Genomic DNA, 27643 nt, shown 5'->3' on the forward strand with positions numbered 1-27643 from the left:
TCAGCCAATATCATAATGCCCCCATATAAATCAATGGTGCGACCTCATTTGGAATATTGTGTGCAGTTCTGGTCACCACACCTTAAAAAGAATATTATAGCTTTGGAAAAAGTGTAGAAAAGGGCAACTCTAATTATAAAAGGGTTGGAACACTTTCCCTATGAGGAAAGGTTAAAGCGCTTAGGGCTGTTTAGCTTGGAGAAACAACGACTGAGGGGTGACATGATTGAGGTTTATAAGATTATGCATGGGATAGAGCAGGTAGAGAAAGAGGTACTTTTCTCCCTTTCTCACAATACAAGAACTCGTGGGCACTCCATGAAATTGCTGAGCGGTCGGGTTAGAACGGATAAAAGGAAGTACTTCTTCACCCAAAGAGTGATTAACACTTGGAATTCACTGCCACAGGAAGTGGTGGCGGCTACAAGCATGGACGGCTTCAAAAGGGAATTAGATAAGCATATGGAGCAGAGGTCCATCAGTGGCTATTAGCCACAAGGTACAGATAGGGGCTCTGGGGCAAATGATGCTCTGTCTTCTTGGTGCTTGGGGGGGGGTCAACAGTGGGAGGGCTTCTAATGTCCTGGCCCCACTGGTGAACCTCCTGATGGCACCTGGTATTTTTGGCCACTGTGTGACAGAGTGTTGGACTGGATGGGCCTTTGGCTTGATCCAACATTGGCGTCTCTTATGTTCTTATCAAGTCAGATGGCAAGCACACCCATGCTCAGAAGCCTCCCAAACATAGACTGACCCACACTCATAATGTATGCTAAACCATTAACAATGCAGCAAGTGGAAAAAAGTTGCCTCACAGGAGACAATATAGTTTTATAAGTTGACCCTTTGAGCCGTCTGCAACTTTTTTGTTTTGCAGTATGAAAAAGAGAGACTTCCCCTGCAAACTGCATGTGCCAAGGAAGGCTGCAAACACCACAGCTCAATTATTATACCACAAGCCCTCAAATCATGTTAATCTACCCAGTTATTTGTATTTGGGAGCTTTATGCCAGAAAACCCCCTAACTGGTACACAACTTAATAAAACTACAGCCAAATACAAATAAAAAAATTAAGTCTTTTAAACAGTACAAAAACTAAAATACCATACATCAGCAGAACCATATAAAGTAAAATACAAGGCATTCCATATACAATTCTCTGGTCTCAAGGAGAAGTGGGTACAAGGAAAAATGTCTGGCCTCCCTCAGCAAAATGATGCTTATGTCTGCTATCCAAGATTAGTTCACAAAAGACAGTAGGAAAGACTTTTGGTTGATCCTCACAGCCTGTGTGCTCTCACCCTTAGGGCGAATGTACTTGGAGATTATTTATTTATAATCCCATCTAATAACGTGCCCCATGGTAAGCTGTCATGTGATTAGTTTATCACAAAGAAAGATCATAGTTTCAATCCAGTTTAAGGAGGCTTCTGATGAAGTGCAAGATTTCAGTTCATGCCTCTAATACCCTCACAATAAGCTTGCTGTGAGAACGCTTACAGCCCAAACGGAAAACAAGGGCTCCCAAATACAGGAGCCACGCGAATCGATCTTTTTCTTCCTGTCCTTCAGCACCATGTATTCCCTGAACCCTGGACATCCAAGACTGTAATATGGGAACTGCATACTCTCTGTGCCTTAGGGTTCAAAACAGACTCTAGTAATAACTGTTTCACCTGAGGCCAAAGAAAGTGCTGGTGCTATAGCAAGGCGCAGAAATCAGGAGTCCTTGTTCTAGCCTCTCATTTATGAACTGAGCAATGTCTCTTAACAGTTTGATGCTGTGCACATATATTCAGAAATAAGTCCCACTGACTTTGATGAGATTTCCCCCCAAGTATGTATTAATAGGATTGCCATCTAAATCTAAAAATGATTACAGAATAACTCCACCCTGTCCCACTTTGTCTCAGCAGATGAAATGCCTGCCTGGCTTGATTCTTCTTTGCACATAGATATACACACACATATCCTTCTCTGTCCAAGATGGGGTGAAAGGGATTCTTTGAACCTACCTGTATGAATGTCTAAGCAGGTGGTGTGAAATTTCCCCATATAAAATTCTAACCCTATGATTGCAAAAATAAGGATTGCAAAAAATAGGAGGAGGCCAATTTGTAGCAGAGGTATCATGGCCTTCATGATGGACTTGAGGACAACTTGTAAACCTGCAGGAAAAAGACAGTTCAAGGTCATCAGAAAGCACACCCACAAGAACGTATACACTACTGAAATCTGAACAGGAGTAGGGAGGGGCTTGCACTCTGCTCTGTGCAAATATCCTTCCCCCTTCTTTCCAGTTTGTGAGTCACAATCTCAATCCTTATTCAGCAGTGGTAGATGCAGAAGAGTGAAAGGAAATACATTCTCTATTCTATACATAGCATATTGTATCTGTGTCACACTCTACTCTTGAATGATCTTATCAGGAGAAGAGGTCAAAATCATAATTAAGACATCCTAGTAACAGGATGGTACTGGCAAAAACAATTCTTATCCAATCCAGAAGAATCTAATCTTCTTAAATTCAGAATTTAAGTGGATCCTCCAGAGTCAAAATTGAAAGACATTGTCTTTTGGGATAGTTTCCATTCATGTAAGGCTCTGTGCTCCCTCTCCAGTTTAGAAATCCTAGGGATACTGTGGAAATATTTTTCAACAAAGGATTAAAATCCCTTTGACTGAAGGGCAGCTGTTTTTTGTGTGTAGGGACCTGGAAAATGAGGCCCTGGGTCTCTGGAAGAATGAGTAGATCCTTTGTCTAGGCACTAGGTTCTAGGGCATACTGCAGGGCCAGGAGATAGCTCTCAGTGGGTAGTAGCAAGGGCATAAGAAGCTATACAGTGTTGAAATTGCATCCCATAGGAAGTGGTAAGGTGGTGGTTCAAAGTATGGTACAGCATGGCATAAACTAACTCACTTGGGATTCCCGACACTAGCTTTAGTGGCCGGAGCACACGAACTGCCCGCAGAGTCCGCAGGTCAAAATCGGTGCCAACTGTTGCCAAGATGCTGCAAAAGAAAGACAGAAAATAAAGGTGTTGATTCTGAGAACTTGGACGATTTTAACAGTGAGGGAGGAAATTTTGCTTTTCCCATAAAAGCATATGAAATCATGACTGCTCCTACTTGAGAGGGCAAAGTGTTCTAGAAATCAGAGGGTTCAAAAAGCTGAGGACTTCAGGATGCTTGTTCTTTTGAAGGCTGGATAATAGGATTAATTCTAGATGCATACAAAGACCATTCTCGGTCTGCAATCACTAATAAAAATTATATTTATCACTCCCAGGGCTGGTCCCAGGGGTTTTTGCACACTAGGTGAGGCTACCTTCTGGCACCGTGCCCCCCCCCATGTGCCCACCAATTTTCAAACATAAATGCATTTTAGAAAGAATGAAAAACACAAAATTTGAAATTGCTATTTTCTTTCTTTTTAATTGTGAGAACAAGTAATATAATCTCTGATTTTCTCTTTCAAACAAAAAACACAAACCACAAAGCATTTTGAAAAATCCTGTTAATTGTGAGACAGTATATATTTCTGGTGGCATATTGTCCGGTTCATCAAAATTCCCTGAACTCCCAGACTTGACAGGCATGCAGTTACCTTTGTCCTCATTTTTAAAAAAGGTTCAGCTCCCCCATTTCTCATTATTTTAGTATGGTAGCCAACCTCCAGGTGGTGGCTGGAGACTTCCTGATATTAAAACTGATCTCCAGGCAATTCATTTTGTGCTCATGAGTTTGTGTGCTTGCCTAGAATTTTGGTACGGGAGGCCCAATCCTGCACTGTGAGGAGAAGTCCCCCTCTACTGGAAGAGTGCACAAGAGTAAGAGGACTGCTCCTTCTCCCCCACTTGTTTAGGAAGATACAGCCAGGTCACTCCCCGAGCAGCACCACTGCAAGGCTACAGGAGGCCCCTGCACCCGGAGGGAGGCCCAGGCAGCAGGGAAAGGGCTTGCTTGAGTCTCAGTTGGCTGCGGCGGCAGCAGCATGGGCCAAACTTGTTGCCTCCAGTCCCGGGGAAGGGCAGGTAGGACAAGGCGAAGCCGGCCCCGGTGGCCTGGAGGAGCCCCTTTCATCTGGGGGGTGGGGAGGCTCTCCCTCACAGCTGTGCCCAACCAACCTTAAATTCCAGGGGCCGGGGGCGCAGATTCCTTCCAAGTTCACGACTGGGCGGGTGGGAGGCATGGCAGAGCAGCAGCGGGCGGCTGACTGGCGGGTGTGCAGCACATGCTCAGCCTTGGCGGCTTCACGATGGAGCACACACACACAGGCACTGAGGAACAGCGGGCAAGTGGAGCAGTGCACAGTGTTAGCCAAATTGCTCTGATTTCTTATCAATATCGGGGGAATATGAGTTGTTTATAATAGCAATTGGCATAAGGGAGAGATCACCTTTATATACAGAGGCTGCCACTTATCCAGAGTACCAGTAACAGACAAGCAGGCTGATAGTAGTTTAAATCAAAATCTTTTACTGTATTTTATGCACATTCAGACATTACACACACACACACACACAATTATACAGGGCTAGGAAACTTAGAGAGATTGGGATAGCATAATCACATTAGCAGGAGATTCGTTGGTTTGGCTATATGTTACCTGATCCGAAGAGATGAAGTCTTCCAAATGGAAAAATAAGGAAACGCTAGAAAATGGGGATTATGCTAGGAAAAGGGAGCGTGCAGACTGAACCAGCAGAAAGCACGTGGTAGGCCTTAGCTGCAGACTAAGAGCCTGGGGTAGGTTGGGTAGCAAGGTAGCTACTAGGATGAGAGTCAGAGAGTATACAGGTCGTTGAGGGGGTGTAGAGAGAGAGCAAGAGAGCGAGCACATGGCTGGGTGGCCCTTTTAACGGGGGGTTGTGCCAGGCTGGTCACATGTCTTGGCCCACCTCCTACTAGTCCATTCCAAAAACACACCTATTGGGTACAGGGAACAAGGGGAGGGGACAGGGAGTGGTCAATATTGAGAGCTAGTAACTTGGACTGGAGAGTGGCACCTGGATGAAGAGGGTATGAGTCACCGAGCTAGGGCTATTGTTTCTTGAGGGGCTTAGCCGAGCCTGTTGATAGGCGAGAGATTAGTTTCCAAGCAACCATGTGTAGAACCTCTTGGCTACGTGCAGTCTTGCAGGTAGATGTATGTGTGTGTGTGGGGGGGTCGCCTGCGTGTGTCAGAGGGAGCTCCTTATGGCGTTTGGAGCTCTTTGTTTCTCGTCTTCTCTCTGGGTTTACAGTGCGTCACATGGCTAGGAAGCTGGTCCATCTTACAGCAGGCAAGAGGACAGGTAACTTCCAGGAACCATTGGCACAACATACAGGAAAGCTTTCTGCTTTTGGGTGTGTGTCTAGCTGGCATCCTTTTTGGGTTACCACACAGTTCAGTCCCTATTTACACACTGCTTACACAGTCCATTTTATCATTTATGGGTTATAAAGTCCATAAGAGCACATTAACTGCCTTGCAGGGCAACAGCAGCCACAGGGCTTTTGTTTGGTGAGGCGAGCAAGAGAGGGGTGGGGCGGGGTCCAGCCGGGCCGGGCTGGGTGGCAGCGACAATGAAGGAGGAGTACTGGCTGCGCTGCACAGGCACTGAGGTGCACAGGCACCCGGGCAACGAGTGGAGTGGCGTGCACAGCGCACTGTGTAGGCAGGGCTTTGAGACGAGGGAGGGGCTGGGTGGGGCGGCAGCAGGCCAGCGTGGCTCCCACCACCAGGGGACGCTCTAGGCAAGTGCCTAAAATTTGTGTATGATGGTCTTGCCCTGACCACTCCAAGCACAAAGTGCATTAAAAGAATTTGAAAAAATCTATCCAAGAAGGCCAATTTTTATTGGTTGTGCTCTTGTGTTTTTTAACAGCAGCCTGATGAACAGAAAGTCAGCATGTGGAATTCTTCTGTCAATTGATCTCCAAGTTAGTTAGTTTCACCTGTTCAATTTCCGTGCTTCAGGTTCCCATTAAAGGAACAGGTGTGTGAGGCTAGTGAAGCACTGGCAATCCAAATGATGACCTGGGAATATGTAGGAGCACAATTGCCCTGTATTCTCCCACTCCAACGAGCAGTTTGGAAACTTCCTCCAGCCTGAGGAGCCTTCCTCCAATATAAGTGGCTCTTCCTCCATCTCAGGAGTACTTCAGTTAGAGGACAGCTCCTCACGCTTGAGAAACGTCTTCTGGCCTTGGGTAGAATAGTGTCGATTGTCTCTTTTGAACCCTGGGAATGGGTGCATAGACCACTCTCCCAAGGAAAATAAATCCAGTCTTGTGCTTATATTTCTTTATTTTAAATATATGCAAAAACATACAAACTATTATTTGATTAGCCTTGCAAGTGAGCAAAAAAAGGAAAGGAAAACAGAAAAACAATGAGGGGAAAATCACATCTGAATATCAACCCCAGGAATGAGATACCACATATTAAAAATGCTGACAACTACAGCTATATAATTAATGACAAGGAACTGTAACAATCCATGTGAATAGATGTCTGAGGCTCAAAATAATTTGCTTTAAATGGCTCCGTCTCTCTTCCGAGCTCAGACAGCAATCCTAAACAGGTCTACACAGAACACTACTACATTTCTGTTCAATGGGGCTTACTCCCAGGAAAGCATTCTTAGCATTTCAGTGTCAGAATAGCAGTTGGGAGGCACTGTCCATAAGTAGAGGGAAGCTGTTTCTCTTTGCTGTAAATTATAAATGGAACACATCATTTAACTCAGCAAATCCATATGTGATTATTGGTTCATGGGCAGAAAAAATTAGTGGCTGAGAATAACTGGAAGTCACACCCTTGTTTTTCCTTCCCTGTTATCAGATGGAAGTATAGGTCAGGTCTAAAGGCTCTTCTGCCAAAACTTCAGATGATTAAATGAATTTTGGAGAAGTGGTGGGAAACAGAGTGTGAATGGTAAAAGAGGCTGAATTCAGCATGTTGCTAAGAAGCAGAAAAAGCCATGTAGCATTTTCTGTAACAATTCATAAAGTGAGAAGGACGTGCTTAAATGGTAGAATATCTGATTTGCATGCAAAAGATCCCAGGTTCTAGCCTCAGCATTTCCAGTTAAAAGGATCAGGTAATAGGTGAAATGAAAGACTCCTACCTGAGACTCTGGAAAGCCAGAGCAAGTCAGGACAGACAGTACTGAGCTTGAAAGATCAATGATCTAACTCAGTAAAAGGCAGCTTCATGTGTGTTCAAAAAAGGCAAAACTGAAAAGTTTAAAATCAGGTTAACACAGAATATTTGGCCCCAATAGGTTTACATAATCAGTAATGCAACAGAAGTACCCCTTTGGATCCCCCCCCCCAATTTTATCTTTTATATTTTGCAAAACTGCAAATACATTAAGGATATACCATAATGTATGCAATAGACTTAGCATGTGTGAGAGAAGGATGAAAAATAAGCAATTTGAAAATAGATAGCTATGTAAAATTTGAATCAAGAGTTTATCACTGTTTTCGTAAGTCATTAAAAAGTAAGGCTTATTCAGACGGTTCATCAACCCCTATTTACCAGAGAGAGTCCATGTGTTCTAGCATCTGTGCCAGGTAAATCATTGTCTCTTTTTTGCCACTATTTTTGTCTGTAGTGTAAGGCTTGTTACGAAATTGTACTGCAAGTTGCTGGACTTGTCATTCTTCTAAACTTAGCTGTTCTCCCCACCCCACCCCTGAATCTTTAGATGTTAAAGTTTTATTTATTTTATTTATTTTTATCCCGCCCTTCAGGCCTAGGCTGGTTCAGAATGGATGTTTTTCTACTGGATAAGCAACTATACGTGCATGCACACTGAAGTACCTTGCAGCACACCATCTGCCAGCCTATGCACACTATAGCTACTGAGATATGTTTTGACTTCCAATAACCTATTTTTGGACAATTAAATTTTTCTAGTATGTTGCTGATAAGAATTAACACCTTCAGTTTTTAAATCAGCCAAAGATTGCAGAGTACATGAATACAGCATGTAACAGTTGACAGGTGGAAGACTCCAATGATTATCCTTATTTATGCATTCATTTATTTAGAACGTATCTATGCCGCTTATTTTGAGTCCTGCTCAAGGCAGCTTACAATCAAATACATGCCATTAAAACACAAGCCATTGAACATAAGCAACATAAAAACTATCCAAAAAACTGAAGCAGGCCATTAAAAAGCTGATAAGATAAAACCCCTAATTAAAAGCCTGGGAAAACAAGATGTGTTTTAGCCCAGGAGCTAAAAGAATATAAAGTAGGAATCAGGTGAGCCTCAAGGGGGAAGTCATTCCAAAGGTGAGGTGCCGCCACAGATAATGCCCTGTCTCTAGTTGCCATCTGCCTTACCTCTGAAACTGGAGGCACAGAGGACAGAGCTTGAGAGGCAGATCTTAACTGGGAGGCTGAAGAGTATGGTATGTGGACTGGGGTATTTAAATTTAGTTTATTTATTCATTCGGCTTTTATACTGCCCTCTCCGCGAGTGGGCTCAGGGCAGTGTACAACAATTCTCATAAGTACATATAAAATCCATTAAAATCTAAAAAAAATACAATTCAATAAATACCCAACACCCACATGGCTCAGTAATAAAATTCTAGTCCTTCAGTTCACTTTACTTTAACTTGGGGGAAGGGGAAGAGGGTAGAAGCAATTAGCAAATCAGTAGTTGTTAGGAAATGTTAACCCATTAAATCATTGATGTAAAAACCATTGATGTTAAAAGAAGAAGAAGAGAAGAGATTGGATTTATACCCCGTCCTTCACCCAAAGGAGTCTCAGAGCGGCTTACAAACTCCTTTCCCTTCCCCTCCCCACAACAGACACCCTTGTGAGGTAGATGGGGCTGAGAGAGCTCTGACAGAAACTGCTCTTTTTCAAGAATAACTGTGCCAGAACTATGGCTTGCCCAAGGTCATCCAGTAGGTGTGAGTAGAGGAGTGGGGAATCAAACCCGGTTCTCCCAGATTAGAGTCCACGCACTTAACCACTACACCAAACTGGCTCTTTTGATGTTAAAAACCGTTGCTGTCCTCAACCATATGCTTGGCCTTGCAGGCCCTGCGGAATTGTAACAAACCCTGCAGGGGCCTGATGTTGGTAGGCAGAGAGTTCCACCAAGCTGGAGGACAGCCGGATCACAACCATGTCCTATTTTCATATGTGAAATTGGTCTATCCATATTCCTTATAAGAATCCAAATAAAATGGACTGATATATTAGTAATGAATTAAATTGAATCAAATATTTTCCCCAGAAATCTTTTATGTGGCATGACTAACACATATGTTTAATATCAAAGTTTCTGGAGAAGCACATCCCCACTCTCTATCTTGTCCAGTTTTCTATACATTATTCATTCTGTAAAATACCCACTTTATATTGCATTTGACTGATACGAGGATGGGTTAAACCAGCATTTAGGCAATCCCCAGTTTTACTGGAGCTGAAAGTTTATGAAGAAAGAAGATGCTTCAAGGGTAGTCTCTTATGATTAAGGGCAATTTTAAACTGAAATGAATGCAAATCAGAATATAATTTCACAATTCAAAAATACATTACATTTGAAGTGATTTCAATCTGTGTTTGAGAAGAAGATAGTCCAAAAACAGATCCTTTTAATCTACAACATGCGGTTCATAAATGGTTGTTCACGGTGCAGTTAGCTGTAAAATGAGAAGTTCATAAAACAATAGTTCTATGCCATTAAGCACATATAAACTATTTCTTACATGGTTCGGCTACTATTTTGCCTTAGATGACGGACCTGACTTTCCCCGGCAATTATTTCTACTGTACAACTACTTACAAAAGTCTTCCTGAAATTCTGCCTGGACATTTTCATTCTCCCTAACTGGCTTCAACTGATGCTCCCTCTAAGCAGTGGAGTCTTGTGAGCAAAAATTCTACGTTGTGAGCTACTGGCATTAAAGTTGTGAGCGAGCGATTTGACTACTGCATAAATTAGTTTGCTCTGAGCGAAGACAAAAATTCCTGACCTTCCTGAGCTAAGACAAAAATGTGTGAGCCGGAGGCTAAAAAACTGTGAGTTAGCTTACACTAATTCAGCTTAGAGGAAACACTGGCTTCAACTCTAGCTAATTTAACCTTCCCATAGCTGAGACTGATCCCAAGAACTCTGTGATTTATTTAGTACTACAGAATAAGATGATGATCACTAACATGATACATTATCCCTTCATTTTACTAGAATGCTTTCCAGCTCCTACTAGCAATGAAAAAAGATGAACAGCAGGAGGGGTTTTTTTCACTGCACAGCACAGACATGCAGCAATCTTAGTAAATTTTTGGTGAAGCAATTCACTTTTCCTTTTATTTATTTACCTTTTTGCCTTCCCAACTTAGAAGTTTTGGAGGATAGAAATAGAGCTTATTCTTATTTGTGCCTTTTTCTTATGGTAATTAAATGCTGACTCAGGCTCCATGAGCAACTCTGATTAGGAAGTACTTGTCTACTCTGGCCATGAGAATCATTGAAGCTGAGAGACACACATGTATGCCAAAATCCCAGACAAACTGGAAGACAGATACTGGACTAACTTGAGGATGACCTTTTGAAAAATCTATGCAAATATATTACAAGGTATCATCTATCCAGGATTTCACATGTGGTTCTATCCCAGGAAGAAATTAATTTCTAGACTCTAAACCACAAAAAAAGAAGGCATTAGACTTCAGCTTTGTTCTGCACTTCTACTGCAACATGCTCTGACCTGGGTGGCCCAGGCTTGTCAGATCTTAGAAGCTAAGCAGGGTCAGCCCTGGTTAGAAATAGGATGGGAGACCACCAACCTCCGCTACATCCCTATCCATGATATGCTGCACTAAACCATTTTTGCCTATTTTCGTATTTTGCTTTTAACACCCTCAAACCTCAATCCCAGAAGGTGAAAATGCTTTAGGGAAAAAAAAATTAGAACTGGGAAAAACAGGTTGCTTACCTGTAACTGATGATCTTCGAGTGGCCATCTGTGCAGTACCACACATGGGCACCTGCGCATGACCTCGATTGGAGAATGTTCCAGAGCTTGCCTCAGGAGTCTTTTTGGCAGGCTCTCTTCCCGCCCTGGGGAGCAGGCACAGACTGCGCATGCCTGTAGAGGGGGAGAGAGCCACCTCCCACTCAGTTCCTTTGACCGCTACCAGTAAGTCCCATCAACAAAGGTGATCAAAAGTGATCAGGAGATGCCAGCAGTGGGGAAGGCTGGGTGGAATTGTGGTACTTCACAGATGACCACTCAAAGATCATCAGTTACAGGTAAGCAACCTGTTTATCTTCATCGTGGTCTCTGTGCAGTCCCACACATGGGTGATTAATGAACTGAACCAGATGGAGGAGGGAACTGGCAGCTGAAAAAACATAAGAAATAGGTTAGGACATAACATTATCATTTCAATGTACAGGTCCTACCTGTAGAAGTAGAAGAATCAGTTGAAAAGAGACTTTACCACCGCTTGGCCAAAAGCAGCATCCTGTCGAGCTCGAACATCCAGTGCATAGTGGGCCACGAAGGTCGAAGTGGAGGACCACATGGTAGCAGCACAGATGTCTTCTAATGGGACACCAGCCAGGAAAACAGTCGAAGTTGAGACTGCCCTCGTGGAGTGAGTGGTGACAGAGGTAGGTATGGGTTGGTGTGCTAACTCATAGCAAAGGGCTATGATTGAGGTCACCCACTTCGATAATTGCTGAGAAGAGATGGCCTCACCCTTGCACGGGGAGGCATATGCAACGAAAAGCCTTTGAGACTTTCTAAAGGGTTGCCTGCGGTGGAGATAAAAGGAGAGAGCTCTCCGGACATCGAGGCAGTGTAAGGATCTTTGCGGAGCATCAGCCAGGTTTGGAAAGAAAGTGGGTAGGACAGAAGACTGAGACAGGTGAAAGGCAGAAACCACTTTAGGGAGAAAGGATGGGTCTGGTCTGAGAACAACTTTCTCCTTGTGAAAAATAGTGTAGGGAGGATCTGCATGGAATGCAGTAAGTTCTCAGACCTGGCAAGCCATCATGACAGCAATCAGGAATGCTGTTTTCCAGGATAGAAGTTGAAGGTCTATCGGGGCCATGGGCTCAAACTGCTTAGACATGAGGTGGGTGAGGACTAGAGACAGGCTCCAGGATGGCACCAGCGGCTTCCAAGGTGGATAGAGGTGGAGGAGACCTTTGAGAAAGGCCTTCGTGAGGCGGTGGGAGAACACCGTAGATCCCTGAATCAAAGGGCGATATGCTGAGATAGCCGCAAGGTGCACCTTCAGAGAAGAGTATGCAAGACCAGATTCCTTCAAGGATACGATGTAAGAGAAAATATCTGGCAAGGAGGCTCGGGTTGGATCGAAGGAGTGGTGTAAGGTGTAGGTTTGAAAACACTTCCACTTCAATAGATAAGTGTTGCGGGTGGATGGTTTCTGGGCATTAAGCAACACTTTCCAAATCGCCGGTGGGAAGTCTACTGGGAGATCTTCCAAGTGGTGAGTTTGAAAAAACCCAGATCAGGGTGGAGGATCTGGCCCCGATCTTGAGAGAGGAGATCCAACACACGAGGGAAGTGAAGAAACCGTCCACTGGACAACTGCAGGAGGTAAGGGAAGCATAGCTGGCGCGGCCACCAAGGAGTGATGAGGATGCAGGTGGTGGCATCTGCTACAATTTTCTGGAGAACCCTGGAGATGAGAGGGAACGGAGGGAAAAAATAGAATAGGGTCCTGGTCCATCTGTGGAGGAAGGCATCTCCGAGGGATCTGGCAGGTGGGGGACCTTGAGTGAAAAAAAGAGGGCATCGAGCGTTCTCTGGAGTTGCAAAGCCATCTATGGTCGGGCGACCAAACTCGAGGAAAACATGATGAAGATATCGAGGGTGGAGAGACCACTCGTCATGAGGAGCTGAATGACTCAGATGATCGGTGTCGATATTCTGAACACTGGGAATGTGTATAGCCGATATGGAGATCGAATATTGAAGACACCAATTCCAGAGGCGCAGAGTTGTGTGACAAAGGCAAGCAGAGGTGGTGCTGCCCTGCTTGTTTATGTAGAAGACAGTGGCAATACTGTCTGAGGCGACTTGAACCACCTTGCCAGTCAGCAGAGAAAGGAACGAAAACAAGGCTAGATGAACAGCATGGAGCTCCAAGGCGTTGATATGGAGAGTCCTCTTGCAAGGAGTCCAAGTTCCTCTGGCAGACAGAGTCCCGCATTGTGCTACCCAACCCCAAAGGGAGTCATCTGTCAATAGGCAGATCTGCGGAGGTCGATGTCGAAAAGGCATGCTGGAGAGGAGATTCTGTGGAAAAGACCACCAGGTCAGACTGTTGAGCACCTGTGGCGGAATTGAAAGGATTGTGGTCCAGTGACCCCCTTGAGGATCGAAGTTGCGGATGAACCAGAGCTGGAGCGGGCGCATCTGTAATCTGGCATGAGGGACCACAAACACAGTGGATGCAAAGTAACTGAGGAGCCTCATGATTGAGCGAGCCGACTGTCGGGAGCAATGTTGAAAGGTCGAGACTAGAGACACAATGTCCTTGGCCCTCCATTCCGAGAGGAAGGCCATCTCAGTCGTGGTATCGAGACAGGCTCCAAGAAATTGTAAGGCTTGAGCAGGTTGAAGGGTGGACTTCATGGGATTGATGCAGAGTCCCAAGGAGTGTAGGAGGGCCAGTGTGGAATGAACATCCACGAGAAGTTGTGATGGTGTGGAGGTGACAAGAAGCCAGTCATCAATGTATGGGTAAAAAGCAATCCCCCTTCGGTGCAATGCGGCCCCATCCGACCCCTGGGTTTGACTAACAGGCTAGAGACTTTGGAACGAACCCAGCAACAGATGCTGCAGGAGTTCAAGGAAGTGATCCTCTCCATCCCGGAGATGGTGGTGCAAGCGATACAAGCCGAACGCCAGGCGTTGCAGCCTGCCCAGCCACCAGCACAGGTACCTCCCCCTGTCCTTGCTGCAGGAGCCAGACAACCGGTTCCCGGGGGGGGGCTCCACAACTCCCCGGACCTGCGGGACTGCCACTGCTGGGGCCAGGGGTCCCGCAGCCACCGGGTCCAGTAGGGCTGGACCAAGGAAGGTGGCCTAGAAACCAGGTTACTCCCCAGCCGAAGGATCTACTCGAGGCAACCTTCGATGGTGAGCCAGAGAACCTAACATTTTGTGATCAGAGCCATGAAATTCTTGGAAAGGTACGACCACCTCTTCCCCGATGACAGCAGTAGAGTGGATGTCATTGCTTCCCACCTGCGAGGGCCTGTGGCCACTTGGTATGTAGGCTTACCCACCTCCCGTGGTCCTGAATTAAATAGCGTGGACGCTTTTATGTGGGTGTTGCATGCCCAGTTTGAGGATCGCAACACTGGCTCGAAGGCCAGACCAAGTGCTAGCTGAGTTATACCAGATAGGACTAAACTCTGAGATCTGGGAAACAGTCCTCCGCTTGGTGGATCCGGTCTCCTTGCTGGCCTGGATGCAGGAAGCGGAGAGTGCGGAGGGTCGGCTCAACACTTTACGCATAGACAGTGGATCATTCGGGGGGAAGACCCCGCTGCCCTGGAACCCCAAAGGGAAAGGCACCCACCCTCCTGACGATCTCTGAGACCAAAGAATGAAACAGGGGCTGTGCCTCCGATGTGGGGAAAAGGGCCATTTCACCACAGACTGCCAGGGGACGGGAGCTACCGGGAAAACGGAATTACCCAAAAGTCGACTAGGAACCCCAGGGAAAAAACCTGCGGGCAAGCCGAAGTTCGCTAAAGCCTTACAAGCCATGCTGGAATCGAGGACGATTCCAGTGAAGAAGAGGATGGGGAGCTGGTGGGAAAAGGTCAGGTCCTGTTGTAAGCGGCGCTACACAGTAGGACCCGATCCCAGAAGTGCCAAATGTGGTGAGCAGCTACCCTCCCCTCTTTTTCGTGACTGTGACACTCATGAATCCCACTATGGGGGCTCATATTAGAGTCAGGGGCTTAATTGACTCAGGGTGTGGGAGGGATTTGATCAATCCATCCTTAGACTCTGGTTTGGAAGCAGCGGTGGTGTGGCTACCAGAACCGCTAATTTTTACACAGATGGATGGATCCTCCATGAAAGAACCCTGCCAGTTTGAAACTGTACTACTAAGACTGAGGTTGGGTGACCACTGGGAAGAACGGCCCTTTGTCATCACCCCAACGGCGCAGTTCTCCTTGGTATTGGGGAGCCCCTTGCTACACGGCCACGACCCGTATATATGCTGGGATGAGGGGACGGTGCAACTCATCTCCCCTAAATACCAACAGCACGTTTGGAACCTAGAATGGGGTCCCAAGTCGGTAGTCGACTCTCCCTGCGCCTGTTTAGCAAAGGAAGAGCTCGCTTCCATTCCTTCCAAATACCGCAATTTGGTCAGGGTGTTTGAAGCTGAGGAAGCTGACGAACTACCCCCCCACAGACAATCGGACTGTAGTATTGAACTGTTGCCAGGGCAAGAACTTGGGTCCAGCAGAGCCTGCTCTGAAGCGATGACTGCTACGCCTAGGGTAGCCAACCTCCAGGTGGAGCCAGGTATCACAACTGAACTCCAGACAACAGATCTCCCCCCCCGAGAAAATAACTGCCTTGGAGGGTAGCCTCTATGGCATTCTGTTCAGTTGAGGCCTCTCCCCTCCCACACCCTCGCTTCCATAGACTCTACTATAAAATACCCAGGAATCTCCCTACCTGGAACTGGCAACCCTAGTCAGGACTGACCCCAATGAGTTTTTTCCAAAAGGCCAAAATAGGTGTGGAAGGGGCCTTTTACTACCAGAACCAAGCTTGGTTGCCTAGCAACAGGCACTGAGGGGAAAGTAGGATTGCCATCTCTCAGGAGGGAAATACCTGGAGATTTGAGGGGGCGGCTCTTGTGGAAGGCAGCATTGGGGGGGGGGGTGGAAGGACTCAGCAGGGTATAATGCCATAGGGTCTACCCTCCAAAGCAGCCATTTTCTCCATGGGAACTGATCTCTGTCATCTGGTATCACAACTGAACTCCAGACAACAGATTTCTTCACACACACACACACACACACACACCGGAGAAAATAACTGCTTTCAAGGGTGGCCTCTATGGCATTCTATTCACCTGAGGCCTCTCCCCTCCCCAAACTCTGGCTTCCTTGGCAGTTTTTTTCCCATTCTGGAAAGTGTTGCCTTAGTAAACCTGGCTTGGAGGCCAAAGGTTTTGTCCCCTGAGGGAATCAATCGTCTTCTGGTGAGAAGAGCAAAGACAGTGCCTGTGTTCACCAGAATGAAGCAACCATCTTCTGAGGAAAGTTTTGGCAGGCACCGCTTCTGTGGGCGGGACTCAGGCAACGCAGCCAGTGGATAGGGACAGCTTCTGAGTGACACATCATGGAGCCAACTGATTTAGGAGCGTGTGGAATGTTCAGAAAGTGCCACCCCACTACTCAATTATATATAAGGAGAGATATGTAACCAAGAAATCAGAAGGAGATTGAGACTGGGAAGGGCAGCCATGAAGGAACTAGAAGAGATTCTTAAGTATAAAAATGTGTTGTTGGTGACCAAGATCAAAATAATTCATACTATTGTATTTCCCTTTACTATGTATGGGTGTGAAAGGTGGATAATGAAGAAAGCTGACAGAAAGAAAGCGGATTCATTTGAAATGTGGTTCGGGAGGAGATTTTTGAAGATATCATGTACCATCTAAAAGACAAATAAGTGGAATCTAGATCAAATCAAGCTTGAACTCTCCCTAGAAGCTAAAATGATCAAACTGAGGCTATTGCACTTGGGTCGCATTATGAGAAGACAAGACTCAGTGAAAAAGACAATAATGCTAGGAAAAGTTGAAGGCAGCAGGAAAAGAGGAAGACCCAACATGAGATGGATTGACTCAATAAAGGAAGCCATGGCCCTCGTTTTGTAAGACCTGAACAAGGGTGTTAATAATATGATGTTCTGGAGGTCATTAATTCATAGGGTTGCCAAGTGGCACTTACCTTGCCGGCGGGGCGGATCCCGGCGCGTTTTTCCCTTTATGGCCGTGTCCCTGCCCCCAGCGTGCCCGGCATCATAACGTCACTTCCCTGTGACGTGCACGCTGGGGCGGGGTTCCCCCCGGGGCCCGATTCCCCGGCATCGGGGAACAGGCCTCTGGGGCGTGGGGTTTTCCGCCCCCCGGGGGGACTTGGCAGCCCTATTAATTCATAGGGCCACCATAAATCAGAAGTGATGACACAGCAGTAACTTTGGGTCTCTCCTCTAATTCCCCATATCCCCCTGTCCACTGACCCTGCCTGCCAGAGATTATCCATTCTGTTTCTGCCGCTCCCTCATGCATTTTATGATTATAACAGTAAAAATCATGCTCAACAACATGATTATTATTTACAACTACTAATAGAAATATTTGAATTATAAGCTAGTTTATGTGTGGGAGTTAATTTTAATTATTCCTCTTACCTGCTGGAGTAGTCGGGAATTTTCCTGAGATTTGTGCTGGTCTGTGTCCGTATTAGTGAAGACTTTGACAACTAATAGAAATGTTATTTTTGTTTATTTGAGTGCAATAAGATTTACTCAAAACAATACTACTTCCTAACATTTACAGTGAATGATAAATATAGTAAGCAAATGACTATAAATATATAACTGTGAGAAAACATGGGCTTTTTCTTTCAATAATGGCTAGACCCCGGGTCTTTGACAGAACAATTGATAGGACATAAGATATGAAAGGTTAAGAAGCACTGCAGCAATCTACATAGAATTCTGTTCACATGGACCTTAGGGTCTAACCACATGTGATTAGGATCTCCTGCACTTTTTCCAAAGGCAAAAACAGCTGCTAATGGGGAGGGATTTGAAGGGGGCCCATGCTGTGGGAAAGTTTGGTTTAAAAATAAAATAAAATAATAATCTGTTCTTCCAATTTAAATTCAGCCTACTTCCTTAGCAGCTGATATTCCATTCACTGGGAAAGGGGAGTGGAGAAAAGAAACTTACAGTTAATGTGTTGTAATTATTTGCCCTTTTAAAATTGAACTACTATCATCCAACCAAAGATTCTGCTGTGCCAAAGGGGCATATATCACACTGAAGCCACAGCAATAAGCAAGCATAGATTTGATTCACAATCCACCAGCTGCTTCTCAGGAGCCTTGAATTTTTCTATTTTTAATACTACAATTATCAAGGCCACCTAAGCTTTAGATGTTTTTTTAAAAAAGCAATCATCAGGGGCATATTTATAGCAGGGCTGGTGTTAAGCAACTTCCCTTGAAAAAAAGATTTGGATGAAGTTATTATCACATTTCCTTTAGCAAGCAAGGAAACTGTGGTGGTAAGAAGGCTCCTGAGTTAGAAATCCATATGCCTCCCAATTAATCAACTAGCTTAAGCAGATCATTTCATCCCAAAGTACTGAGGTCTTATACAAAAGATTGCGTAACCACACTGGTTTCAAGAGAGGGGCACTGAGGCTTTTTAAAGCACTTTGCCCAGTAACAGTGCTATATAAGGGATAATAACGATAGCTTCACACTGATGCCAAAATATGGCCATTTCTTGTGGCAGGCAGAGGAAATACTTTGGTTCAACAGCTCTGAACAGCAGTTTATCAGTTTGGAGTAGACATGATTTGGACCTGGGCCTTAAAGGCCCAAAGTACAGGTTGCATTTGTTTAGCAAGTCAGGTTTTGGTTCCCTGGACCCAACTCACTTTCCATGCATTCATACAGCAAGTGCAGAGAACAGCTTTTTAAAACACTGCAGAGGCCCAATTTGGCTGAGGCCCAAGGCATGTGGAGAGGAGAGGTGTCTGCCTTCCCTCCGATATTATTTTCCTGAATGGAAATGGAGTTTAGCTGTGAACAAAAGGGTCAGAAATGAGTCCTTCTATACTACCTGTCACACTAGAGCATTTAGGTCAACCTTGTCTCAGGGCTGTCGCCATGCTGATCACAGTTGTTATTTTCTTCTACAACCTATGGCTGTTTCCTGCATATGGATAGTGGATCATTTGACTCATGCCACACAAGGCAGATGGCTTCTAGTATTTATTTATTTAAATGTATATCCTGCCCTCCCCGCAAGCAGGCTAAGGGCAGTCATAACACGAATATTACAAAAACCATTAAAACAGTTATAATAATAAATAATTAAAACAATTAAAAGTAGGTAGCACAATAAATTAGGAAAGTAAAGGAATCCCAAGTGGCTGGAGGATACTAGGCCATAAACCAAAGGATAGTGGAGATCTTATGAATATGGGCTGTATACAGTTGGAGAGCTTCAGCAGGGGGGGCGTAATAATTGGGTGCCCAACTGCCTCAACCAAACGCCTGGCGGAACAGCTCTGTTTTTACAGGCCCTGCAGAACTGTAGCAGGTCCCGCAGTGCCCTGATCTCAGATGGAAGTATGTTCCACCTGGCTGGGGCCAGGGTGGAAAAAGCCCTGGCCCTCGTCAAGACTAAGCGGACGTCTTTTGAGCCGGGGACAACCTCTGTTGTGTGTGTGTAAAGTGCCATCAAATCATAGCTGACTTATGGTGACTCCAGCAAGGGACTTTCAAGGCAAGTGAGAAGCAGAGGTGGTTTGCCATTGCCTTCCTCTGCAGAGTCTTCCTTGGTGTTCCACCTTCCAAGTGATGACCCCAAATCTGATTAGATCAGCCTTCTGTCAGAACCCACAGCCAACAACGGAGTACACGCTTTCAGGAAAGGTTATACTTTTATTGAAGAGCTATAGATGCATTAACATAGTCAGTGTTAAGAATGGCAGTTGTCCCTTGAACATAATAGATGTAGGGCATTCGTATGCACCCCCCCCCACTGCGCTGGCCAATTAGGCACCCTCCCGCGTGCGGGCTAGAGCCAGCACACTTAGGCGAAGCTGGGAACTGTCCGGCTCCCACGGCTGCCTGGAAAGGCAGACAACACCCCCCACACACCTGCACATCGTTAGAGATAAGCATTTCCGTGCAAAGCATAGACAGGAATGCGAAAGCAATTTACACGGACTCTGACTGAGCATCCCAACCCCCATGGCAGCATAGCTGACACCTTCCCTCCCTGCTTCTAGTATTAGCTGCTACCAAAAACCATCCCAATGTGGCCAACACGTCATGCATCTAGGACAGCCTCCCCTGTCCCCATCCCCAGGCAGGGCTCCTGTGCCTTTATCTGCTATGGAAGAAGTGAAATTCAGCAGACTTTTTTTCTAGAAAACAGATGGAACAACTGGAAAAGCTTCACCTGCCGAACTTCTCCTTGTCATGGAATGGAGCCCTCCCTGTTAGTAAAGAAAATGCTGGAAATTTTAGGAAACTAAAATATCATAGACTAGAAAACAGGAGAAACCAAGAAGTAGAGCAGTTGTGCAAACTGAACTACAGAGAACATCACACACCGATGCTTCTCTCTGCACTGTTCTAAATGGATGTCCTTGCAGGCATTAGAGCTTCTGGGCCCAAAGAAATAGGTAGCTTACATTGCAATCTTAAGTAGAGTTTAAAAAAGGTAAAGGTTCCCTTGCTCGAAAGCCAGTCGAATCTGACTCTAGGGTTGCAGTGCTCATCTCCGTTTCAAAGCCGAAGAGCCAGCGCTGTCCGAAGACGTTTCCGTGGTCATGTGGCCAGCATGACTAAACACCAAGGCACATGGAACGCTGTTACCTTCCCACTGAAGTGGTACCTATTTATCTATTTGCAATTTCTTGCTTTCGAACTGCTAGGTTGGCAGGAGCTGGAACTAGAGACAGGAGCTCACTCCGTCATGCAGCACACTCGGGTCTCGAACTGCTGAACTACAGACCTTAAACAGCCTGCAGTTCAGCGTCTTAACCATTTGAGCCACCACAGCTCCTTAAGTTAAGCTTTTTAAGTAGAGTTACACCCTTCTAAATCCATTGAAGTCAATGGTTTCCTGCTTGAATCAAAACTAGGTATCCACCCATATTATCCATGCAGGAACAACCTTATGCATATACCTGTGGCAAAAAATCCATTGTGTCTACTATGTACACATTATACCATGCATCCATTTTCAACATGGAACATAATTTCCATGCCAAAAAAGTAAGGTGCAAGGCAGCCTTGAACACTTCTGTCAGATACTAGTCACATGTTTCCAAGCTGTTCTCTGCTGTCATGAGAGTTAGGAACTTGCCAATTTAAAATGAAAGCTGCAATTTCAAGAAGCCAAATTCTGTGCCAAAAAATAGATTGTTTGCTTGGAAGGCGAGAATGACAGCCTTGATTATATGTCAGCTAGTTGAGATATTTTATATAGTAGATTCTGTTCCTGGCAAATTTATAATCTACCCTCTGATAAATATATCACACCATTAAGTAAGCAAGGAATATTTGATATCCAATTCATTTGTCAGTTATCAATGCATGCTATATGCAATATTCCCTTTTATTTTGGGCTTTCTCTCCCCTTCCTCTGTTCATATAACTGAAAATTATTCTGTATTTCATTTCTAACTACTGCTGTTCATGGAACATCCTGAAGAGCAGAAGATATAGGAAAGATCCTGAACCCACCTATAAAGATAACATCTTAATCCAGGCACAACAGGGTAAAATAACTTGTAAATCAAGTTCCTTCCTAAAATCAGGATAAGGAAATATTTGCAACAAGTTATAAAGCAATGAAATTAGAACAGCATAGATATCTCAGAAGAAACTTATAAGTGGATTTTTAGGAAAGAAATATCCACAGAGGAAACACACAGAATAATTCCTTATAGACTGTGTAAATTGAAAGAACAAACTAAATATTATGGCTGCATGTGTGTTGGAACGGGATTATGCCAAATTCCTATGAAATGTCAGGAGGGGTATTTAAAATGCAACATAAGTGAATCCTTCCCATGCCCATGCTTTTGTCCCTGAAAGTCATGGGAGGGGGAGAATAGTTAAGAAGAAGCAGTTTGGGCCACAAAAACATGAATGGGAAAGAATTCAGCACCTGCTGTCATCCAGCCTATCCAGCCCCACACTGCATAGACTTCTGATTTCCAGAAATCTAACACAATCTGTATTACAGTACAGGATCTATGCCACAATAGAATATTTTAGAACCATGGAGCAAAATAGCAGATTTTATTTTCCTGCAGCTGTTTATACAGTTCCTCCCCACTAAGGGGCGGAATTGGGTTGCAACTCTCACCCAGAAAACTTAGCAGCTGCTGTGCAGCTGATAGAATCATATGTAACTGAATGCATTACAGAGGAACCTCTGGCTTAAGAAAGAGATGCAATATACAACAAAGGGAACAAGAGAAAGCAGAATATATTTTAAACCACAGGAGAAAATTCAGGAAAGTTTTTTTTTTTTGGTTGTTGTTCAGTAACACAAACATCTATTTCTAAAGTGGGGCGCCCACCTGAAGACACTCCAAGGCCTTAAAGGACAGGAAAGAAAGGGTAGGAGAGGTATAGTCGAGGGATGCTAGTGATCCACCAACCCTGCAATTAAAAAAATAGTGGAAGGTTGGAACAACCTCTTCCCAAACCCTAAAAATGGCCTTGGGAGGGGACAGCCCATGGGCTCCCATCGGGCTGCTGGGAAATATAGAATAATAGAACCATAGAGTTGGAAGGGGCCACACAGACCATCGAGTCCAACCCCCTGCCCAATGCAGGACCAGCCTTAAAGCAACTCTGACAAATATTCATCCAGCCTCTTCTTGAAAGCTGTCAGTGAAGGGGGGCTAACCACCTCTCTAGACAGCTGATTCCACCTTTGAACCACTCTGACCCTGAAAAAGTTTCCCCTAATATCCAGCCGATACCTTTCTGCATGTAATGTAAACCCGTTGCTTCGGGTCCTATCCTCTGCTGCCAACTGGAACAGCTCCTTGCCCTCCTCCAAATGACAGCCTTTCAAATATTTAAAGAGAGCAATCATGTCCCCCCTCAATCTCCTCTTCTCAAAACTAAACATTCCCAAGGCCCTTAGCCTTTCCTTGTAGGGCTCAGTCTCCAGACCTCTGATCATCCTCTCTTCTGTACCCTCTCAATTTTGTCTGCATCCTTTTTGAAGTGAGGCCTCCAGAACTGCACACAGTACCGAAGGTGCAGCCTGACCAAGGCAGTATACAGAGGGGCTATGATCTCCTGCGATTTCGATGCTATGGCCCTTTTAATACAACCCAAGACTGAATTTGCCTTTTATACCACCACATCACCCTGACTGCTCATATTTAGTTTACAGTCCACTCTTACCCCAAGACCTCTTTCGCATACACTACTCCCCATACACTACTCCCTATCTCTGGCAGCAAAGGGCAATATGCAGGTACTAGTCCTTATCCCATAGGAGAACTGCATTGGCTGAGAAAGAAGCAAGCAGCTCAAGTCTGACTCAGCTGCTACACTAGCCAACTCTGGGCCACTGCTGCATCAGAGAGTTCTCATACTGCAGCACTGGTCTCCCCGAGGTCCTTATACCCACCAGAATGTACCTGCTCAGTTCCCCCTCACCCATTCTCCTGAGATGGTCCCAAAGGGAGGCTGTAACCTCCTACAATGTCAGAGGCAACAGGGTAAGGGGAAAGAACTGGCTCAGAAACAATGTTCCCCTTCAGTGAGTTCTCTCTGAGCCTAGTTCCTGTCCCCCTTCAGTTATTTTTGGTTTTCCTTTGTTCTCAAAGTGACTACTGAAGGGAAAACAAAGTTTGAGTCCAGTGGCACTTTTAAGACCAACAAAGGTTTATTAAAGGTATAAGCTTTCGTGTGCAAGCACACTTCCTCAGAGATGCTTGCACACAAAAGCTTACACCTTGAATAAAACTTTGTTGGTCTTAGAGGTGCCACTGGACTCAAACTTTGTTTAGCTAATTCAGACCAACACGGCTACCTGAACTGAATCTATACTGAAGGGAGAGAAAGCTTCCTCGAGCCTAATCCATGCTTTCCTTCGATTTGTTGTAAGGGAAAGGAATAAGGATGCACATGGAGGAATAAAATGAGTTCCTCCTTCTCCCTGTATTTTCTTGCAGATTCCTCTGTATTTCCTCTATAAGCTACTGCAACAGTTTGGGGGAGGTGCCCATCTTTGAGGCAAGACAGAGAACAGTATGTGCAAAAACTTATTCGCCAACCACCTGTCTCCAAAATCCAGGCACTAGAGCCACAACCCGAGGCCAAGCAGAAGCTCAGCTGGAGGAGGAAGAAAAGAAACCCATTGTCCTACATCTGCTAGATATGATATTAAAAGTTGAGACCTGGATTCCCAGAAATACCCAGCATAAATTAGAGGGTCCAGTACTTTAAGGGATATGCAGAAGCGGGGCACCAGAGCTTAAATACATTATAGTACTTGGAGAAGATTATGGGACTTGAATGCTGGAGGAATAAAAGATAAATTATATCACATTCTGAGGCATTTCTGTCTTATTACAGCCATTGCAGTTCAGTGCTGGTTGAGGCATCTGTGATAGTCACCTGATCTGCTTTGTCTACCCTGTTCTATGTATCATCCCTCTATTTGCCCAGGGTCTTCCACAATGAAATTCCACATGGATCTCTGTCAGCATGATGTAGCCCAGAATTATGTTGCCATGGATTAAACATTAAAAGAGAATAAAGTTTCCACTTCCACTTTCCTCACTACAAAAAGAATATTTGCTGGGATATCCTGCAAACCTTGTTCTCCCACTATTCAAAACAAGACATATGCAGTGGCTCTGAGTTTTTCTTTTTGTCCTTGTTTGAGCAGAAGCTGTACAAATGCCCAAATTCAGCCACAATAGCCATTATACTGAACAGTTTTTTTAAAAAAGGCATGATTGCACATTGTGCAGCAGTACTTTTGTACTTGTCATTAATTTCCACAGTTGCCCAAATGTAGCCAAAACATTCTCTATGATGTGAAACAAATACAGAGAAGAGAATTATACAGCCGAATAATTCTCTGAGTCTCTTGAAAATTATATAGCACCGTGGATGGCAACCCTACCAGAGCCTGTGGTCACCCTAATGAGTAGGAGATAGACCCCACTGCCATGAAAGCCTGAGTCAGGGAACACCATCAGAACCATTCCAAGAGGCAACATGGAGGTCAGAGAACATGTAGCCAGGAGAGGTTGTTTCTGGATAGCTGGGCTAACTAAAATTGGTTCATGTACACTTGTACTCAAGCAGCTGGGAGGGAGAATTAGAAAAGTGGAGCACAGTCAAGGCAACATGTGTGTGGACAGATTGTAGAGCAGGCCAGGGAGGAAAGAAAGTGCCATCTGAAGTCTTTCTGGCCCGTGGCAGTTGAAGGCAGGGTAGAATAACCACTGTCCTCTGCTGTCAGGGCTAATTTCCTATCTAACAAGTGAGTAGATCAGACAGAGGATGCTTAGACGGTGCCAAATAATTTCTAATTTCTATCACACTGAATAAAGCCGAACAAATTATGAAAAGCCTGCTCACCTTGTCAAGTATATGCACTGTTTGAAAACCGTTTGGAGCCCTTCTGGCTGCTAATTCTTCTCTGTGCCATTTTTTCTTCTCTGTCTTTGCCCTCACTGTCTTGGCTTCATTTGTCCATATTACCATTCATTCCAACTGGCTTTGGTGACACACATTATTTTGTTTATGGATATCCATCACATCACTGCACGAGGCACAGCATTGTGGCATCCCTGACAAACTCACAAGAGTTGCCACAGTCAATATGAGTAAACTGCAGCGTGGGAAAATGAAGACCAATAAAGGTGAAGAAGAGAAATGGCATAAAGAAATGGCACAAAGAAGAACAGAACTGAACGGATGGGAACGTTTTTACAATGAATGCTGAAAATCCCCCCCCCCCCCCGCACTTTCAGACCTGTCAAAACAGTAGCTTTTATTCAGTTCTGACAGGATTTCTATTCAGCTCTGATGGCCATCATAAAGGCAGACGCCCGTATTGATGCCATCTCAGAATAGAGTCACATACATTAAACCAACACTACACCATGTAGAAGCAAATTCACATGCAACTATGACAAGCGCCAGCATCAAAAGTTTCTGACTATATTCTGCATGGTGAACCCAGGATAACTATGTGCTTGGACTATCTCATGCTAAATGGTTATTTTCAGAGGAAATGCTGCTACTACTAACTCCCAGAATCCCTTGATTTAACTTGGTAGATTTAATTTCCATATCCCTAATCCCAAACAAACAAACAAAAAAATGGGGGGGGGGATGAATAGAAGAATCTACTTTTCAGCATTCCCTGCTGACCTCATTGTAACACATTTGTCCACCATCCACATTTCTCATGTTCTTGTAGATATAGGCAGAAAGAAATGGAAAAAGGAAATGACTCCATACCACCATGCTTCAAGACTAGAGAACCAATGCTATTACATATCTTACAGATTGCAGTAGCTGGATATGATGATTGATCAGCTGAGTTAGTGGTCTGGTGACTCACAGCAGACCAATGGCTGAATGTCAACAGACTACATAACTTCCTTCTTAGCTCTGTTGCCTAAGCAATGTGCCCTATGACCTAAGCATCAGACAGTCTAGACAGATATATCAGTGCTATCCCAACACAATTCAGCTTGCTTGTTGACACTCCATGTACCCTTTGCCTCACATTTCCTGCACACCAGCAGTACTGGTCCTTCATTTTCTGCCTTCCTTCCTACTCTGCTGCATAATTATCTAGATCTGACCAGTGGCTGCCACACAAATCTGCCTTGTCAACTGCAAATAATATTCCATTCTACTTGGTTCTCCAAGCACAACTTCTGAATGTTACTTTCATAATGGAGAGGTCTTCTAATCTTGTTTTCTCAACCATGTACCTATTGTAGTTGCTCTAGCTTTATAAGGACCCCAAGTGGCTTCATCCAGATCATACTTACTTGGTCTCAGTCCTATCACCCCAAGTATAATAATTCTGACCCTCTCCATTCTTCCACCCCCCCCCATCAATATGAAAAGTGTTCTGCTTCTGTCACACCAGAGGGGCTCTTCCCATTTCCCTGATTGCCATAGCAACTGGCCATTTCCCATTCACAGTCTCCACAGTTATCTTCCTATGTTCATTCATGCTGGTTACCTTGGCAACTGGATTCATCTCATTGATACAATATGCCATCTCTATGCCAGTATGTCTGTGCTTGTACATGGTGTGTGTGTCTGTGTGTCCTTCTGCATCCCAGGACAGTAGCAATGGGAGACCAACTAGAGATTATGTTACTGGTGGTAATCCTAACATGCTTCTGAAGGAACATATCTGATGGCCAATTCAACAAGTTGTTATATTTTCTGAGAACCTCAATAAAGTGCTTTCCCTTCATGGTTGACCAAAATGCAGAAGAGACGCTAGCAAGCATACCCTTAAACTACTGATTTGTAATGGCCACATAGGAAAAATGTACATTCCCATGTGTGCCTCCCCAGAATTTTTATTTTGTAATCCAGGCCCTGGTTCTGTGTGCTTCTGCTGTCTGTGAAGTTAGGAACACCGCAGTGAGGATCAAAGTCTATACTGCAATTGTTTTGTGGAATGACTTCCCAGAGGAAATCTGGAGATGTTCTTTGTCAGTCTACCAGATTCTGTATAATCTCACCTGTTCTAAACACCTTTTAGCCACTGAGTTTTAATGAGATCCTGCTGCTGTTAATGTTATGGATTTTATGGTCAT

At 44.7% G+C, this 27643-nt stretch overlaps 1 protein-coding gene across 1 annotated transcript in view; it reads right to left on the bottom strand.

The window, feature by feature from the left end:
- Window positions 1–27643, bottom strand: part of CACNA1A (calcium channel, voltage-dependent, P/Q type, alpha 1A subunit) — a 345585-nt gene that overhangs the window by 210211 nt on the left and 107731 nt on the right. The window contains exons 4-5 of the mRNA XM_015418872.1: window positions 2922–3013; window positions 2017–2169 (exon numbers count right to left, since the gene is read on the bottom strand). Coding sequence (XP_015274358.1) covers window positions 2017–2169; window positions 2922–3013 — 245 coding nt within the window. The remainder of the gene's footprint in view (window positions 1–2016; window positions 2170–2921; window positions 3014–27643) is intronic.

This window comes from Gekko japonicus, unplaced genomic scaffold, assembly GCF_001447785.1.
Source record: "Gekko japonicus isolate JY-2015 unplaced genomic scaffold, Gekko_japonicus_V1.1 scaffold1769, whole genome shotgun sequence".
NCBI lineage: Eukaryota > Metazoa > Chordata > Lepidosauria > Squamata > Gekkonidae > Gekko > Gekko japonicus.